Raw genomic sequence first — 20,006 nt, 5'->3', positions numbered from 1 at the left:
TAGAGTTGTCAGCATTCAGTGTAATACTTTTATTCTATCTAGGTTTACTAAAAGTCAAATAAGTTCATGCTATCTCTGTTATAAAATTTGTCAACAAGAAAAATAAAAGAGTTAACTGCTTTAATGTCTCATAAAACCTTCAGGGGTAATCTAAGTGTGATTATTAAAGACAAATGTATTAAAGAGATGCAAATGAGATAAACTCTTTTAGGTAAACTTTCAAAACATGATTGTTTTATGATGGTTAAATAGTTTCCCAAATCTTTTTGGGAAATTAAACCCTTAGGGTTTTGCTATCTCAAATTAAATGACGGAAATTCATTAAATATCTAGATCATTTCTGAATAAGATAAAACAATAAAATATTAATACATTGTTTCATCTACTTCTGACTTCCTAATACAGAGAGACTAAAGATGAATTTCAGTTTTTTAGTCACCAGATCTCATTTCACACTGAAAGATTGCACTACTTAAAAGGGCACATATGTCTAGAAATTATAAAAGGTATTTATAAATTCTTTACACTCCAAAATCCTAATGTAGTTCACAATTGTTTATTTCTTTATTTCCACTAGAAATTAAGGTTTTTAATCAGTATATGGTTAATATGATTAAGGGTGCCAGAGATAATAAGGGAAATGATGTGTGCAAGGAAATGAAAATGTATTTTTGGGTAAGAAAAGGCATGAGGTATGGAGGTGCATTTTTGTTGGAGAAATAAAAGCAATTTTTGTCCGACAGTTGATTATTTCAAAATAGAAAAGAGATCAAGGGACAGACTAAACTGGACATAGAAATTTGTAGAAATTTTCTGAAGAAGGGATCTTGGGGAAAAAATTGTATGTGTGATCAACCTGGCTAAGATTGGAATAAAGTTAATCATGTGAATGAATTTCAGCATCAAAGGTACACTGCCTACCTATGTTGTTGTTGTCTAGTTGCTAAGTCATGTCTGACTCTCTGTGACCCCATGGACTGCAGCACACCAGTCTCCTCTGTCCTCCATTATCTCCCAGAGTTTGCTCAAATTCATGTCCACTGAGTCAGTGATGCTATCTAACCATCTCATGCTCTGCTGCCCCCTTCTCCTTTTGCTTTTAATAAGCAGTGGTAAACAAAGATTTTCTTTGTCATTAATGCCATCTGTCTATAAAAATAAAAATTCAATCTTTTATCTTCATCAGATCTTTGACTATTTAGGAAAAAAACTGAGATTGTTCAATATTTATAAGAGCTAACTATCTAACTTTCTGTATTTGCCTGTGAAGTCTTTGTCATTTTGATTAAATAGATAACTAACTATAGCGTCACAGTGACCTGTGACCCTGCTTGAAAAAGTGTTTTAAAATCTTTTGAAATTTTTGACGAACTTCCCTCAAATCAAATTCAAATGAAATCTTATTGACCTGGAAATAATTTGGGGGCTTTCCAAAAGCCCCTGGAATACAGCAAAATATTCACTTTCTCTTCTAATAAAAGACAGATATGAAAATAATTAGGCTTATTGAGTAGGCTAAATTTCATGGGAAGCATTGTCAAATAAGTGAGATAAGTGTTCTTCAGTTCAGTTCAATTCAGTCGCTCAGTCGTGTCCAATTCTTTGCGACCCCATGAATCGCAGCACGCCAGGCCTCCCTGTCCATCACCAACTCCCGGAGTTCACCCAGACTCACGTCCATCGAGTTAGTGATGCCATCCAGCCATCTCATCCTCTGTCGTCCCCTTCTCCTCCTGCCCCCAATCCCTCCCAGCATCAGAGTCTTTTCCAATGAGTCAACTCTTCGCATGAGGTGGCCAAAGTACTGGAGTTTCAGCTTCAGCATCATTCCTTCCAAAGAAATCCCAGGGCTGATCTCCTTTAGAATGGACTGGTTGGACCTCCTTGCAGTCCAAGGGACTCTCAAGAGTCTTCTCCAACACCGTAGTTCAAAAGCATCAATTCTTCGGCACTCAGCTTTCTTCACAGTCCAACTCTCACATCCATACATGACCACAGGAAAAACCATAGCCTTGACTAGACGGACCTTTGTTGGCAAAGTAATGTCTCTGCTAAATGTTCTTAGGTTATATTATATGGGGAAATGTTATTATAAGTGCTCTAGAAATTTATAAAATTTTTAAAATTCAGATATGTCCTTGTACAATGTTATTAGTCATAACTCTAGTTATTATTTTAAAATTTTATGTGTCACAGAAATAACCAAATTTCCTCTTCAATTGCATTATAATGACTCAGATCTTTAACCATGCCATTTTAAGTCTTTTGTCATTTACAGGAAATTATAGTGTTACTCTGATGCTTTTGCAAACAAAGCAAAACTCAACTTCAACTGCAAGAAGATCCTACAGTCCAGTTCAGGTGCCCAGTCGTGTCTGACTCTTTGCGACCCCATGGACTGCAGCATGCCAGGCTTTCCTGTCCATTACTAACTCCCGGAGCTTGCTCAAACTCATGTCCATCGAGTCAGTGATGCCATCAACCATATCATCCTCTGTCGTCCCCTTCTTCTCCTGCCTTCAATCTTTCCCAGCATCAGGGTCTTTTCCAAGGAGTTAGTTCTTTGCATCAGGTGGACAAATATTGGAGATTGAGCTTCAGCATCAGTCCTTCCAATGAATATTCAGGACTGATTTCCTTTAGGATGGACTGTTTGGATCTCCTTGCAGTCCAAGGGACTCTCAAAAGTCTTCTCCAACACCACAGTTCAAAAGCCTCAATTCTTAAGTGCTGAGCTTCCTTTATGGTCCAACTCTCACATCCATAATTGACTACTAGAAAAACCATAGCTTTGACTAGACAGACCTTTGTTGGCAAAGTAATGTCTCTGCTTTTCAATATGCTGTCTAGGTTGGTGATAGCTTTTCTTCCAAGGAGCAAGCGTCTTTTAATTTCATGGCTGCAGTCACCATCTGCAGTGATTTTGGAGTTTCTCACTGTTTCCACTGTTTCCCCAGATATTTGCCAGGAGTGATGGGACCAGATTCTATGATCTTAGTTTTCCAAATGTTGAGTTTTAAGCCAACTTTTCACTCTCCTCTTTCACTTTCATCAAGAGGCTCTTCAGTTCCTCTTCGCTTTCTGCCATAGAGGTGGTGTCATCTGCATATCTGAGGTTATTGATATTTCTCCTGGCAATCTTGATTCCAGCTTGTGCTTCATCTAGCCCAGCATTTTGCATGATGTACTCTGCATAGAAGTTAAATAAGCCGGGTGAAAATATACAGCCTTGATGTATTCCTTTTCCTATTTGGAACCAGTCTGTTGTTTCATGTCCAGTTCTAACTGTTGTTTCTTGACCTGCATACAGGTTTTCTCAGGAGGCAGGCCAGGTGGTCTGGTATTCCCATCTTTGGAAAAATTTCCCACAGTTTTTTGTGATCCACACAGTCAAAGGGTTTGGCATAGTCAATAAAGCAGAAGTAGATGTTTTTCTGGATCTCTTGCATTTTTTATGATCCAACAAATGTTGGCAATTTGATCTCTGGTTCCTCTGCCTTTTCTAAATCCAGCTTGAACATCTGGAAGTTCATAGTTCATGTGCTGTTGAAGCCTGGCTTGGAGAATTTTGAGCATTACTTCGCTAGTGTGTGAGATGAGTGCAATTGTGTGGTAGTTTGAACATTCTTTGGCATTGCCTTTCTTTGGGATTGGAATGAAAACTGACCTTTTCCAGTCTTGTGGCCACTGCTGAGTTTTCCATATTTGCTGGCATATTGAGTGCAGCACTTTCACAGTGTCATCTTTTAGGATTTGAAATAGCTCAGCTGGAATTCTACCACCTCCACCAGCTTGTTCTTAGTGGTGCTTCCTAAGGCCAACTTGACTTCGAATTCCAGGATGTCTGACTCTAGGTGAGTGATCACACCATTGTGGTTATCTGGGTCATGTAGATCTTTTTTGTATAGTTCTTCTGTGCATTCTTGCCACCTCTTCTTAATATCTTCTGTTTCTGTTAGGTCCATACCATTTCTGTCCTTTACTGTGCCCATCTTTGCTTGAAATGTTCCCTTGATATCTCTAAGTTTCTTGAAGAGCTCTCTAGTCTTTTCCATTCTATTGTTTTCCTCTATTTTGCATTGATAGCTGAGGAAGGCTTTCTTATCTCTCCTTGCTTTCTTTGGAATTCTGCATTCAAATGGGTATATCTTTCCTTTTCTCCTTTGCCTTTAGCTTCTCTTCTTTTCTCAGCTATTTGTAAGGCCTCCTCAGACAACCATTTTGCCTTTTTGCACTTCTTTTTCTTGGGGATGGCCTTGATCCCTGCCTCCTGTACAATGTCACGAACCTCTGTCCATAGTTCATCAGGCACTCTATCAGATCTAATCCTCTGAATCTATTTGTCACTTACAGTGTATAATAGTAAGGGATTTGATTTAGGTCATACCTGAATGGTCTAGTGGTTTTCCCTACTTTCTTCAATTTATGTCTGAATTTGGCAATAAGGAGTTCATGATCTGAGCCACAGTCAGCTCCCTGTCTTGTTTTTGCTGACTGTATAGAGCTTCTCCATCTCTGGCTGCAAAGAATATAATCAATCTGATTTTGTATTGAGCATCTGGTCATGTCCATATGCAGAGTCTTCTCTTGTGTTGTTGGAAGAGGGTGTTTACTATGACCAATGCGTTCTCTTGGTAAAACTCTGTTAGCCTTTGCCCTGCTTCATTTTGTACCCCAAGGCCAAAGTTGCCTGTTACTCCAGGTATCTCTTGACTTTCTACTTGCTCATCCCAGTTCCCTATGACGAAAAGGACATCTTTTTTGGGTGTTAGTTCTAGAAGGTCTTGTAGGTCTTCATAGAACCGTTCAAAAAACTTCAGCTTCTTCAGTATGGAGCATAGACTTGGATTACTGTGATATTGAATGGTTTTCTTTGGAAACGAACAGAGATCATTCTGTCATTTTTGAGATTGCACTAAAGAACTGCATTTTGGACTCTTTTTGGACTATGAGGGCTACTTCATTCTTCTAAGGGATTCTTGTCCACAGTAGTAGATATAACGGTTATCTGAGTTAAATTCGCCCATTCCAGTCCATTTTACTTCGCTGATTCCTAAAATGTCGATGTTCACTCTTGCCATCTCTTGTTTGACCACTTCCAATTTACCTTGATTCATGAACCTAACATTCCAGCTTCCTATGCAATATTGTTCTTTACAGCATTGGACTGTACTTATATCACCAGTCACATCAATGACTGGGCAATGATCCTTTCTAAGGATCTTCTTTAGCTCAGTTGGTAAAGAAGTTCCTTAGGACTTTTTGACAAACATAGGTTTCTGATAATTTTCAGATGATACCACTGAACTGGGTAAGAAAAAATAGAACTCTAATGGAAAAACTAATGGCTTTACAAAACTGCTAACAGAAGACAAGATCAACAAGAGTTAATCACATGGGACACAAACTGATGAATATGATTATAATTTTATGACTCTTTTGTCTGAAATATTACTGCCTTTTTAATCTTTGTTTTCCAGATATAAGAAAACCTTTGATCTTATACCATGACTTACAGTAATTCAGTAAATTATATCATTATAAGCAGAAGTGAAACATTTATATTTTTCTCCCTGCCTGATCCCTCCAGAATTCAGAAACTCATGGTGAATACTCTTATTTTCAGGGCATTATAGTTATATTTTGTTCTTGTTTAGTTGCTAAGTCATGTCTGACTCTTTGCAATGCCATGTACTGTAGCCCAACAGGCTCCTCTGTCCATGGGATTTTCCAGGCAGAATACTGGAGTGGGTTTCCATTCCCTTCTCCAGGGGATCTTCCCAACCCAGGGACTGAATCCATGTCTCCTGCATTGACAGGCGTATTCTTTACCACCTAAGAACCAGGGAAGCCCATTATAGTTATATTTATATGAGTTAAATAAGAATTTCTTCTCCTTAGAAGAGGATGCAACTGGAAACTTGTTATATTACCACAGTTTTGACTGGAATGTCCTACTTGAGATATACAAGTATAGACTCAGATATGACCAGACAGCTTTAAGGAACTAAGGTTGACTTTGTGGAGCTGACAAAGCCCTTGGAAAAACAGCCTGGCACCTTGCTTACAGTGTTCCCATCAGCCTTACCATGTGAGTAAAGAAGGTCATTTCTTGCAGGTGCAGAAACTTTAGGATATTTTGGGGGCCTCAAAAAGAGAGCAATTCACCCAAAACTATAGGTATTACAGGCAAGCATGATGGCAAGTCTTTTGCTGGGCTTCCTCACCTCGAGAGAACATTTAAAAGTTCAATCTGGAGATTCCTTACTGAAAGGTAACCATTCCATTCATCACATTTCTGTGATGATGTACAAGTTAAAGATACAAGAGAGAAGTACAGTTAAAGATCTTTATTCAGAATTTAATGTATAGTTAGGAAAACAAACAAAATAAAGACTTCCAATGACTATGAAGGGAAGTCAAGTGTTAGTTGCTCAGTCATGTCCAACTCTTTCTGACCCCATGGACTGTAGCCTGGAGGCTCTTCTGTCCATGGGAATTCTCCAGGCAAGAATACTGGAGTGGGTAGTCATTCCCTTCTCCTGGGAATCTTCCCAATCCAGGGATCGAACCTGGGTTTCCTGTGTTGCAGGCATATTCTTTACCATCTGAGTCACTAGGGAAGCCCTCCAATGACTGCGTCCATATATAAATTAAATACTAAGAGCTTTGAACCACATGATTAATTCAACAGGAATAATAAAAATGGAAGGACTGGTTTTATCCAGGATCATTCCCTTTTTATTCATTACTTGAGAAATATGCTAATCATCAGCTAAGAGTGGTCCTTTCTTTCCTAACAAAGATGCTGCTTGGATATTCCAATTCACATTTAGGAAAACTGAATAACCAAAATGACTGAAAGGCAAAACTATAGTATATAACAAATATCCATGCTGTAGCTGATCAGGAAAAACGGGGATCGACAGATCTTTGAAAAGATATTTCACAGCTGAGGCAAAAATAACTTGGGGTTAACTTTACTTAAATCATACATTTTATATTTGAGGAAATAGCTCAGAAGTTTAGTTTTCATGCCTGTAATTTTGGTGGCTGTCAGATAACCTCGTTGGGATGTCCATATCAAGAAATTCATCAGCACAAAAGTCACTAATACTAGACAATTTGGGCTCCTGGCATTCATAATAGACTCTGATGTAGTTTTTGCTTGTTTCTTTGCTTTGGTGTTAATTATCAAGAAGAAGAAAAAAAAAGAACTGGGGTCAGCTTATATGTCTTATATAATTGAGGAGCAAAGAAGCAAGAAAAATGTTACAGGATAGAATAAAACTTTGACTGCCAGATCTTATCCAAAGAGAATCTGTTAAACCTGATGGCTCTCATTTGGAGATGCTGCAGTGACATAACCAAAGTTCTTTAATGTTTTGGTATTGCATAAGCAAAGAAGAGGGATAACATATGACCTCTCAAAATATGTCTCTTTGGTATAAAGATAATTTAAGGCTGATCATTTTTAAGAAACAGCAGACACAGGAGAAGCTCTAAAACTCCAGTAGAAGTTACTCTTTGTAAGAGATCTTTACAGTTATAAAAGAAATCTTCCCTTGTAAGGGTGTTTCCCTTCCTGTACCAGGAAGAGGATAACTTTCAATCTCCAGAAACTCATCAATGGAGAAGGCAGAGGCTTAAATCTGCATAACAACCATCCCCATCATTACTGTGCTTTTCTTGGTCACCTCCCATAACTGGCCTCCCATGCTCCGCAGCTCTTCTTTTGTCTTTCCTGGAGATGGTATTGAAGGTGCTTGCTTGGGCCATTTCAGGGGGTTACTCAGTTTTCCTGGCTATTCCACATGTATTTAGGAGGAAGATATGTTTGTAAATTTATGTTTGCTTTTCTCCCATTAATCTATCTTATATAGTCAAGAATCCACTCTTTGTGACCCCGTGGACTGTAGCCCACCAGGCTCCTCCGTCCATGGGATTCTCCAGGCAAGAATATTGGAGTGGGTTGCCATTTCCTTCTCCAGGGGATCTTCCCGACCCAGGGATTGAACCAAGGTCTCCCACATTGCAGGCAGACGCTTTAACCTCTGAGCCACCAGGGAAGCAATTAAGAAGGGTAGAGGGAAAATTATTTTTCCTTCCAAACAGCAACAACTCAAAAAAATGACTCTTTTGTGTATGCCTAGTGAAGGACTGGGAAGCCTGGTGTGCTGCAGTCCATGGGGTCACAAAGAATTAGATACAAATTAGTGACTGAACAACAACTCGGTTTTTAATGGTCTTTTTAGGAAGATGCAGCTGTATAGAGAAGTAGGAGGTTTTGATGTCTGGGCAAAGTTTGGCTTTTCAATATTTTGAAATCAGTGGTCAAAGATGTTAAAGGATGAGCCCCAAAAGAGCTTGACACAGTTCTATTGTCTCCCTGTATCTTGCAGCAAATAAATGCACGAGGTAAATACTAACAAGGATGGTGGCACATATTACAAAAGTGATCCATTATAAGAAGGGATAAGGAGTCCACTGGGTCTAAATTCATCTGGCCTTAAAACAATGCATCCTAAATGATGTGCATGTTAATTATGTTACTGAAGATATTCCAAGGACTAGGGAGTTAGAGAGCAAGTCTAATTCCCATGGATTTCACTCTTTGGGGGGCTTCCCTGGTAGCTGAGATGGTAAAGAATCTGCCTACAATGCAGGAGACCTGGGTTCGATCCTTGAGTCAGGAAGATCCCCTGGAGAAGGGAATGGCTACCCACTCCAATATTCTTATCTGGAGAATTCCATTGACAGAGGAGCCTGGCGGTACAGTCCATGGGGTCGCAAAGATTTGGCCACGACTGACTGAGCGACTAACATACACATACCTTCTAAAAACAAGTATTTCCTGTAGTAAGGAGCTAAAATTTGAGCTTCCTAGGTGGCTCAGTGGTAAAGACACTGCCTGCCAATGCAGAAAATGTGGGTTTGATCCCTGAGTCAGGAAGATCCCCTGGAGGAGGAAATGACAACCCACTCCAGTATTCTTGCCTGGGAAATCCCAAGGACAGAAGAGCCTGGTGGGCTACAGTCCATAGGGTCACAAAGAGTGGGATAGGACTGAAGTGATTTAACACACACACTCTTCGGAGGGACGGAGCAAGGGAAAGGGAGGGAGATTTCGCATCCAAGAGTTAAAATGGGTTTGAGGAGGAATAGAGGAAAACTAGATGTTTATCATTATTAACTAGTGCTAGTCTCTGAGACAGATACTTTGCCAGTTTCCAAACTACTTCATGATGAATGAATTGCCATATTATTGTAATCAAGATATCTAAACAATTCACAACAGGACTGTTAATGAACATTCCCTTTATGTGACAGTTTCAAAGCCAAACGTCCCCTAGAAGCACAATTCTACATTAGAAATGCTTAATATCAAAGTAGTTTAAAAAGCAGATGATGGCATTTCAAATTATATTGGTTCTGATTTCCTGATAGTTTAATTTTATGAGTGCCAGGCACATAGTAGGTTTTTAACAATTGCCATTAAATGCATGAATAAATTAATGAAGATCTCCTGTAGGACAGCACATTCAAACTAAAGTAAATCTATTATAAGGAAAAATATAGAATCAACAGAGCAAAATTGCCAGTGCTAAAGCTGACCATTTTAATGAAAGATAAATTAGATGTGAGGGAATTTTTAATGAGACATGTTATTGCTGCATCCTAAATTATCCAGATTATCACATAGTTGGAGTAGAAAAATCATGTAATAGCTGCTAACATGGTAATAAATATGTCAGACACTGTGATACATATTGATACATACTAAGTTTATTTCTCATAGCTGCTGTATATGGAAAGTACTATTATTATTCCCCATTTTACACAAGAGAAATTTGAGGCTCACAGAGAGTATGGGATTTGTCCAAGATAGCATAGCTAGTATGCAGAGAGTGGGTTTTGCACAGACAGCCTTACTGCAGAGTCCACACCCTTAAATATTAAACTGCTTTGCTCCAGAGAGTAAATACGTTCACACTGTGAAGTCATCCAGAATTAGAGTGTGGACAAGGAACTCAGAGAATGAAAAAGAAACTTAGGATGGCCTGGTGAGTGCAAGAGTGGCTAGGCCAAAGTCAGAGCACAATGATGCTGGGTATCTGTCTGGAGAATTGCTTGTGCTAGAGACATGTAAAACATACAAATGATGGGCAAATAAAAGATTGGGGTTTTGGAGGGAAGCTGAAAGTCAGTGTTGGATGCATGGTCAAATTGGGGAGCAGTGATTAGGAACCTAAGCAAAGGCATCTGGGTAAAAGGTTCAGAGACTTAGATAGGGAATTCAACAGGCAACGGTGGAGACAAGAGATAACACAGTAGCAAATGTATCTACTCTTTGCTTTGGTTCTTTTTGGGACAAGGATCTAACTCTCAAGCTTCTCAGGCCAGGGACTAGAGTGAGGAATAGGGCGCAAGGCAGTCATACACTAATGTGGCCCACTGGCCATTGTTTTATTCTATGACCTAGTTCTCTGTAGAGCATGTGACATGACCCTAACTGTCCCAGTACCTTCCCTGGCTGTAGGGAATCAACAACCCTGAATATTCTCAAGCAAAAGTCAAATTTCCTAGTACAATTTCAGCCAGTTTTTGTGGAAATTAGATTTTTTTAAAGAGAAAAGGCTGGCCCAGAATCTAGCCTAGCTCAATCCTAGCTATACTATTTATTGTAGTATTGTCTTGGCATTAAGGACAACTCAGTTGATAACAGGAGGTGATATCTCAAAGAATCCACAACACCCACTGGAGGGTTCTGACATCATTTTTATTATGTTAACAATACTGAACTAAAGGTAACAGTGGAGGGGGAAAAAAACTTAAGTTATTTTGGCAAAGGTACGTCCTGGCAAGTTTACTTGTCAGAAGAATGGATAATTACTGACTAATGAGATCTGTATTCATCAAATGCTTTAACATATCTCTCTATGCAAGTTTTAAGAAGAAAGACTTTGAAGGCCTGTAAGATAGTTAAGGGATTTACAAGTCAACAGCAGAAGAATATGATTCACAGTAACAGCTTCCAGCTCTTCTCTGAGCTTTAGGCTTCTGAGCAATACAGTCAGTCATCTTGGTCATTACACAATTGCTAGAATGACAGCAATTTGACTCTAGCAGGGACCCTGTGATCAAAACTATCAGCTCCCATGTGCTGTGCCTTCCTTGAGCTTCTGAACCTTTCAGCGCTGGGGAACTTGTAGTTATGGCATCTGTTAACCAGAGTCCGTTGTTTTTTCCCACAGATGGTTGGGATAGATCATTCCACATGCTGATAAGCCTCTCCAGGGCAGGAGACGTCTGACTACCATTGTGAATTGATGACTCATTTGCTGTAGCTCCCTTAAAAGGAAGGTGAATACTAACTTTAAGACGGGCTTTTGGAGTATATGACCTTGAAGGACACTTTCTGGCTTTAGCTTTTATTTTACTGAAGATAAAATGCTGGTGGCATAAATACATATTTGAGAAACACTGTGGAAGATGTAAGTATTGAAGAGTGCCCTAACACTGCCCACCACTTTCTTCTTCATGTTTAGGAAATCAGGCAGTATTGGAAAAGTTTTTTCAAACGATTTACTTGATTCCTCAGTCATTTATGTTTGTAGTACTGGAAGCTTTCTTAGCTATGGGCAACTTAACCTTAGGCCACACATGCTAAAAATAGCCTGGCGGTGTTTGACCCTTCCTGACCCTTATGTGCCTGTCTGCTAGATAAGAGCTTTAATAGTTGTATCCTCCTTGGAAATGATCCAGCTTCCTTCCTTCTTCCTATGATCTCTACTTAACTGTCACTCCTACTTTATCTTAAAAAGAAATAAACATCATTAAAGCCAACAGATTTTTAGATGAGCCCTCTATCTTTTCTCTATTACCTTCCTTCTTGAAGAATAATTCAGACTCTGTAATTAGACTCTTCAATTCAAAAGAGTGATCAGAATGGTGAAAGTATTTTATCCACATAAAAGAAGAATGAATAAAAGGAACTAAAGCTGAATCTGTGGAAGTGAAGGCCCAGAAGGATTATGGGGACTGTCATCAAACTTTTGAAGGGCTATTTTGGGGAAGAGAGATTAAAAACGGGGTCATGGGGTAGATAGACAGTGAAATAGGAATGTTTTCTAATTGTTACATTTTTCCAAAGATAAAACTGGCTTCCTGGAGGAGGAACGTGATGCAGTATAAGCTGACAGATCAGTAGGGAAGATGTTGTGGAATAGTTCAATTATACATCTAGGCTACTTCCAACCCTGGAAATATTTCTGTCCTTTTATATGTGTAATATTTCTACTCTAAGTCCCTTCATTGACTGACAAACAATCAGACTGCTTACTAGCTGCTGCTTATCTTTTCCCTCCATTAACATCTCCCCCAAAGTAAACTATTTGAATATTACAGTCACCTTGACAACAGAGGTGTCTATTTTAATAGCTTTCAGTAACATTATTCAAAGGGAATCTATTTTCCAATAAAGTCTTTGGCATTTTCTTTCTCTTCAACCTCAAAGAGTTTAGGATGAAACATGTGCTTTGAAATTAAAATCACTGTAAATTTGCTGAGTAAGAGAATGTTTTCACTTAGCATAATGTAGAAAAACATTTTTTTCTCTTGTAACGTACATGAAAAAATTTCACCAACAAAAAGGCATGGCTCAAATTTTACAATCGTCTATAATTTCAAACAATTCAATATATATATATATATATATATATATATATATTTTAACCCTGTGTGTAAGGTATTGGGGTTGCTGTGGAATCAGATTTATTGTAGCCGATGTTATACTCAACCAAAACATACCTTACTTAAATTGCTAATGATGAATAATAATTGAAAAATAATTCACTAGTGAATTATTATTAATCATGGGAGGATATTACACATGTAAAAGTTATCTAAGGCAGAAAAAAATAAAAATGAAGTAAAATGGGGAATCCATTGGATGTAATTTGTACACTCAAGGAACAACCTTTCAATTAAGAGCATAATCTTTGACTTAAAACTCTCTTGGTTATTTTTAATTGGTTTGCTTACTTCTAATATTATTAATAGCATTTAACTAAATACTTCCTGTGCATAGGCTCTGTCCCAAGCTCTTCACACTTAGTGTTTTCTTTCGTCTGTAAAATCCACTAAGAGTTGATATTATTATTTTTCCCATTCCATATTATCAGGGAACTGAAGCTTAAGGAAGTTAGACATCATTCCCAAGATTATATAGCTGGTACTAAAACAGAGAAAGGGGGACTTCCCTGGTGATCAAGTGGTTAAGACTCCCCACTTTGATTGTAGGGGGCACAGGTTTGATCCCTGGTTGGGGAACTAAGAACCTGCATACCTAATGGCACAGCTTGAGGGAGGGGAAGAAAAAGGAATCTGAATATCTAAATTTGACTCCAGTGCCTGGGCTAGTCACCCATCCACTGTGTTATCTGCTTTGATGGCTTTACTGCTAACGTTAATTGTTTTATTTGGAATAAATTTATGTAAAAAAACACAATTTTTTTTCACCTTCCAATTATTTCACTTTCATTAAAGGTTAAGTCAACTACTCAAACTTAGAAGGTTACACTCACCCCGTTTGTGAAGGAGAATACTGGCATGCCGTCGTCCATTTCCATTTTCAACATAACAGGAGTAATTTCCCAAGTCACCTTCTTCTACAGAGTCCACAATTAATGAGATGGAAACTTCCTGTTCCCCAAGATGCTCCTTGAGGATTCTAAAATATAAAGCAAAATGAAACAAAAAACCCCCACACAAACATACACACACATGAAAGAAAAAATTTTAGGTGAATCTGATATGAAAAAACCTACAGCATCTGTGCTTCAAATTTGGTCATGGATTGATGCTATCTTAATTAAATTATAGCATGCCCTTTTCTTTTTCACTTCTAATAAGGAAGCTTGTCTTTGTGGATGCTAATGAAGTGCAGTTAATTATCTCTCTTAGCAGGACAATCACACTGTCATAATAAAGAGGTGAGAGAGACCTTGAAGAAAAGTTTACAAATTGCTTTCCCTTTAAGAAGAAATATGATGTAAGGGTGGGATAAGAAATTCTAATGTCTTAGGCTGGAGGACTAATTATCTATCAGGTTAATTTTAAAGAAAGGAAGGATAGAGAATTTCTGAGCTATTTTGACATTTCAGTTGAAACCTCTAGCCTGGCATTGTTTTAAAAGGTACAAATCAATTCCTATTTTTAAAGAAATATGAAATTACAAAACTATAGACTAAATGTTCTGATGAAGCATTTAATTCTGACATTTAAAATTCACAGTAGATGCTCACTAACCTCACTGTCAAGGATTTTAACAATCTTTTTAGAACAAATGGAAAACTTCAAAGTAGGGCTCCCTTGCCATGCTCACCAAGTTTCCACCTTTACTCTCCCACCCCTTTGGTAACTCATGCTTGCACAATACTTCCTCATGAAGAATTAAAGAAAAAAATACCTTTCTAGAACATTCCCTGAGCACTCACAAAAGTAGAGAGGGGGAAAGTTAGGAGGTTTATTGTCCTATAGCCTTAGCATTTCAGAGTGTATGAGTATAAGATAATAGTGAAGTTTTAAACATGAAAAATGGCAGAGGAACATTTTAGTATGTATTGAAGAATTGCTCATCTGGGCATTTCAGAACCTGACTGCAATGTTATATTCCTGGGTATTTGTTGCCAGGAAGAAAATTCCAGTAGAAATAACCCTCTGTGACAGTTTTATAGGTTTTTATTTTCTATTGAAAACCTTTTTCTCTTATACCTTTCCTAAAGTTTTAAAAGTCTTCACATTTAAGAAGAAGAATTTGGTTAAAATGCTCAAATATACCCCAAAGAGGTGATCTTTAGATTGGAGAATGTTTACAAATGATCTGCATTTCGATTCACTTATAATTTATTAATTAATATATTTGCTTATTTACATTATGAATAAAAATGAGTACCTGTATATAAGTGTACTTTTAGTCATAACTGAATACCTCCATATTTAAAAGTAAGCAAACAAATATGTTAATTATTTTTCAAAAAAGAAGAGGCATAAGCATTATGCCTTCAAAATAAGTGTATTTTTATGATTATTTGCTATTATTCCACTATATTAATATTTAGACCTTAAAGCCAGCCTTAAAAAGGTAATAAAAGCATTTTTGTATTACCATTCCTATCAAGTGTTTTATAGTCTACATGATGCCTCAAATATGTAGCAACATATAAAAGGAAGTGACAGAGACTATGTTTGAAACCTAAAAACATGATGTTGAATCCTAAAAACCTGTTAACAGTGGGTTGGCCAAAAAGTTCCTTTGTGTTTTTCCAGAAAATGGTATAGAAAAAGCCAAACAAACTTTTTGGCCACCCAACATTTCCTCTCAACAATTAAAAAAAAAGAGCTCTTATCAACCAAAAGTACAATATCACATTTTCCATATTTGATGCTATTTTGGTAATCTCACATTCAGTTTATTCCTTAGTGGAAAATTCCTTTTTATTTCTCTTAAATTCTTTGCAAATGGCACTCAGGTTTTACAATTTCATAGTCACTCCCTCAAGGATATTTTTCCTCCTTGCCATTAAATGTTGTAACATTTTTAGTATGATAGTAAAACACCCTCAACCCCCTTCTTTTTTAGCTCACTTTCTATTCACTAACACAGCAAATGTGAATCTTGACTGTACAAGTTAAAAGAGACAAATTACTTTACCTAATGTCACTTTCCCAAACTCGATTTTCATCCAGATCTTCAATAAACTTCTCTCCTTTCATCCAGTAAATTAAAGGACTGACATCTCCACTGTACCCAAAGAAAGCTCTGCAGGTGAGATTAGCTGAATCACCTGTGGAGAGAAGCGATAGAAACGTGTTGTAAAACTGTTGATACACTCTTATTTTAGGCAAACTGGCACGTAAAACTTAAATCACTTCATTGATTTAATGGAACATCTCTCTAAATCAATATTTTTCACATATTTTCTGTCAAATTAACAGAATGTGTGCTTTTGGCAGCTTGCTTAATGGAATGTGAATTACTTATCAGATTATGAAGAACACTGGTTAGTTATTCTACAGAACTTTACTTTCATTTAAGTTTGCCTGATGTTTCCATATGAATAGATTGAAGTTATGAATTATTGGGAAGGGTACTTCAGAGGTGATGTGCACTTCTCAAAGCACATGCTCACTTGCTTCAGTCATGTCCGACTCTTTGCCACCCTACTGACTGTAGCCCACCAGGCACCTCTGTCCATAGGATTCTCCAGGCAAGAATACTGGAGTGGGTTGCCATGCCCTTCTCCAGGGGATCTTCCCGACCCAGGGATCGAACCTGGGTCTGCATCGGCAGGTAGGTTTTTTACTACTGCAATATCAGACAAGTACATAATGTTGATAATATGAGATTTTATAAAGCAGTTAGAAGATGTTTCTCAGTTCTGAATGTGGGAAAGAAAGATAACCAAATGTTTCAATGGGAAAGAAATGGAACTGCAAAATACAGGATTCCTTACAAATGTTACTAAAATATTTGTACTATGTGAGGAATAGTATTTTAATTAAGGAAACCAGCACACATTCAGATAAAAAAACACATTATTAAAATACAAATGGACAACACCTGAGAATAAATATTTGGGCTGTTTATAAAACATAAAATCAATAATACTACTGTGGAGATGAGTTTCTTCCAGTGTACTACTCAAGAGAGGCCACTGTAATGATGAATACAGATTGATTACTTAATAAGGTAAGTGGAAGTCCCTGACTGAAAAGTGGGAGTGAATTTAATGTCAACAGAAGCTAAGGCATATTTCTGGACAAGTAACGTGATTTTGCAAACACCTGATTTCCTCAAGCCTCAGGCAGCATTAGAGAACTGAAATATTCCAGTACTATTATAGTTTTAAGATCTTGCTGCCTCCAAGTAGAGCTAGAAAATGTGGGATGGCAAAGAGACCTATAGGGACCTACTCCAGAATGGACTGGAGCAGAGGAACTCTTATGGATACCTTAAGTAAGGCAAATTTATTCATTTCTTAAATTCCTGAGAATATTCTAGAGGACTTTGACAAATCTGTGACTTTAAGGTGAAGAGAAGGAGGTTCCTAAAGTCTAAAAGCTAAGCTATGAGTTAATAGTGAACATTGCCTGAAACTGGGCGTATCAGTGATTCTACCATATAAACCTAGAGAAAACCATAATTCACTTACAGATGCACTCTTTGTAAGTCCTGGTACGGGTCAACCTGTATGTAAACTTTATTCTCCAAGTTCTACAAGAAAATTTTTATTGGATAAAATTCATATTATCTTATGTCCATTGCATAAGACTGCTGCTGCTGCTGCTAAGTCGCTTCAGTCGTGTCCGACTCAGTGTGACCCCATAGACGGAAGCCCACCAGGCTCCCCCGTCCCTGGGATTCTCCAGGCAAGAACACTGGAGTGGGTTGCCATTTCCTTCTCCAATGCATGGAAGTGAAAAGTGAAAGTGAAGTCGCTCAGTCGTGTCCAACTCTTAGCGACCCCATGGACTACAGCCTACCAGGCTCCTCCATCCATGGGATTTTCCAGGCAAGAGTACTGGAGTGGGGTGCCATTGCCTTCTCCATGCTTAAGACTAGTTCATAACTGAATTCTTGCTCCTCTAATATTTTTAAGATAGCATGATACAGCCTTACCTTTTATCTTATCTTTCTTTACATCTGAATGTCCTCCAAGTAAGTGATTCTTTAGAGACTTTGATTCTATATGCAATAATCATTATTAGTGACCAGATAAGTTCAGAAAATGTCTGCAAATTTTATGAGGCAAATGGAGCTTTAAATAATCTCCTTTATTATTAATTTTGATACATAAATATTTTGTTAATATTTTAATATGCAACCCCCTCCCTGAGAGAATAATTTACCTTACACAATGGATAATTGAATGTCAATCTTACTGATTGGAAACTACAGATTTCTATGGGAAATGTCAACCCAATGGTTCAGAACAATTTTTAAATCCAGTATTCTTTGCTTTTACATTTTTCTAAGAGCACTGGCTTTTATGTAACTCAACTACCTGTTACAGTGTCAAGGTAGTCATAAATTCAACAGTAAATCTCAAAATATTATATAGTGTGATGATTAATATCATATGCCAAGAGAATCAGCATATATTACGGAGTTCAAAAATTTACATGTCAATAATTTACACAATCTGTGTTTTAAGGGAACAAGATTTAGCTTTTAGGTAGGAGTTAATGACTGAAACTCATAAATAGAAATCTCTAGAAATTATCTCATTTTCCATTACAGTTTTACTAAATTTGGGGGATCATAAATAATGATCATGTCACTAGCAACTCAGCCTGACATTCTTTAGCAGAGAAGTCAATTGAATCCCTCGTTGGGAACTGAATTTTTCTCTCTTGTCACCCTCCTACCTTTCCAGATCAACTGATTTGCTATTATCTAATTCCTCCTTTTTCTCAACTATTGGCTTTGTGCCGCCACACCTAGTAAATGGCTCCTGCACCCATGTAAGAAATGATTGGCTTTTTCAATCATCTTTGCTCACCTCTTCTTTGACTACTTATCATGCCTTGAGCTCCAGTACTGGGGGTATCCCAAGTGCTATGGGAGTACCCGGAGGACCTCTACTCAGACCTGGGTTGGGCTTACTGTGGGTTAGAGAGTGGAATTCATGCAAAGAATAAAAGAAAGTGGAGGGAAAAATAGAAAAGCACTCCAGGTAGAGAGGAAAGAACCTGAGTGACAGAATGTCAGGGAACTTTGGAGGAAGTCAGTAACTCCAGAGTCGTTGAAGCTAAACTACATGTAGTGGGTAGAGTTGTGGTGAGGATTTGGGGGAAAATCATGAGGCCAGAGCAGTGGCAGCCCTGATCTCCAATGAAGGCCATGTTGAAGATGTGGGAATTCCATTTAAGGGCAATTCTAAGTTGGGGAAAGGTTTCAGGTAGGAGATTGACATGGGCACACTTGCAGTCTAAAGAAATCACTCTTTTTGTATTTGCCAAACTGGGATTGGAGAGAGTTCCAAGAGAACTGAGAAAGATTGAGAATTTTATGATACTTCAGGACCATATAAGGGACCATCACTGCAAAGAGAGGATTATTTCCACATCATTTCTTCCTTCCTTTCTTACTTGTTTTTTGGCCACACCACTTGGCATGTGGGATCTTCGTTCCCCAACCAGGAATCGAGCCCCAGCCCCCTGCATTGAAAGCTCAGAGTCTTAACCACTGGACCACCAGGGAAGTCCCTCTGCATAGTTTCTTAAAAGGACAAAGTACAGGTTATAGCACTGATGACAGATCACTGTGCTTTTTATCAATGTGATAGTAGGAAGCCTCTCAAAGCACAGGTTACAAGGAAGCCTCATAAGGTAGAAAATACATTTTTTATTTTTATAATTTACCTGCATCACTGTGTGTGTGTAGGAGAGAGAGACAGACCGATTAAACGGTTGCCAGCTGCTTCTCAAAACAATCAGGAGAGAAAGTCAACTTGAGTAGAGGTCTGTTCTGTGAAGTTGTTGTTTTTCAGTTGCTCAGTCAGGCCAGACTCCTTGCGACTCCATGGACTGCAGCATGCCAGGTCTCCCTGTCCTTCACTATCTCCCCAAGTTTGCTCAAACTCATGTCCATTGGGTTGATGATGTCATCCAACCATCATCTGTCACCCACTTCTCATCCTGCCCTCAATCTTTCTCAGCATCAGGGTCTTTTCCAAAGAGTCAGCTCTTCACATCAGGTGAGCAAAGTATTAAAGCTTTAGCTTCAGCATCAGTCCTTCTAATGAATATTCAGGGTTGATTTCCTTTAGGATTGATTGGTTGGATCTCCTTGCTGTCCAAGGGGCTCTCAAGAGTCTTCTCCGCCACTACAGTTTGAAAGGAACAATTCTTCGGCGCTCAGCCTTCTTTCTGATTCAACTCTCACATGCATACATGACTACTGGAAAAACCATAGCTTTAAATATACAGACCTTTGTCAG

At 38.1% G+C, this 20,006-nt stretch overlaps 1 protein-coding gene across 1 annotated transcript in view; it reads right to left on the bottom strand.

Moving 5' to 3' along the window:
- Positions 1 to 20,006, bottom strand: part of IL1RAPL1 (interleukin 1 receptor accessory protein like 1) — a 700,437-nt gene that overhangs the window by 38,993 nt on the left and 641,438 nt on the right. Inside the window, exons 6-7 of the mRNA XM_044937333.2 lie at positions 15,716 to 15,848; positions 13,587 to 13,732 (exon numbers count right to left, since the gene is read on the bottom strand). Coding sequence (XP_044793268.2) covers positions 13,587 to 13,732; positions 15,716 to 15,848 — 279 coding nt within the window. The remainder of the gene's footprint in view (positions 1 to 13,586; positions 13,733 to 15,715; positions 15,849 to 20,006) is intronic.

The sequence above is a fragment of the Bubalus bubalis genome, chromosome X (assembly GCF_019923935.1).
Source record: "Bubalus bubalis isolate 160015118507 breed Murrah chromosome X, NDDB_SH_1, whole genome shotgun sequence".
NCBI lineage: Eukaryota > Metazoa > Chordata > Mammalia > Artiodactyla > Bovidae > Bubalus > Bubalus bubalis.
The sequence above is the reverse complement of the archived record's forward strand: the minus strand, read 5'-3'. Positions and strand labels throughout refer to the sequence as shown.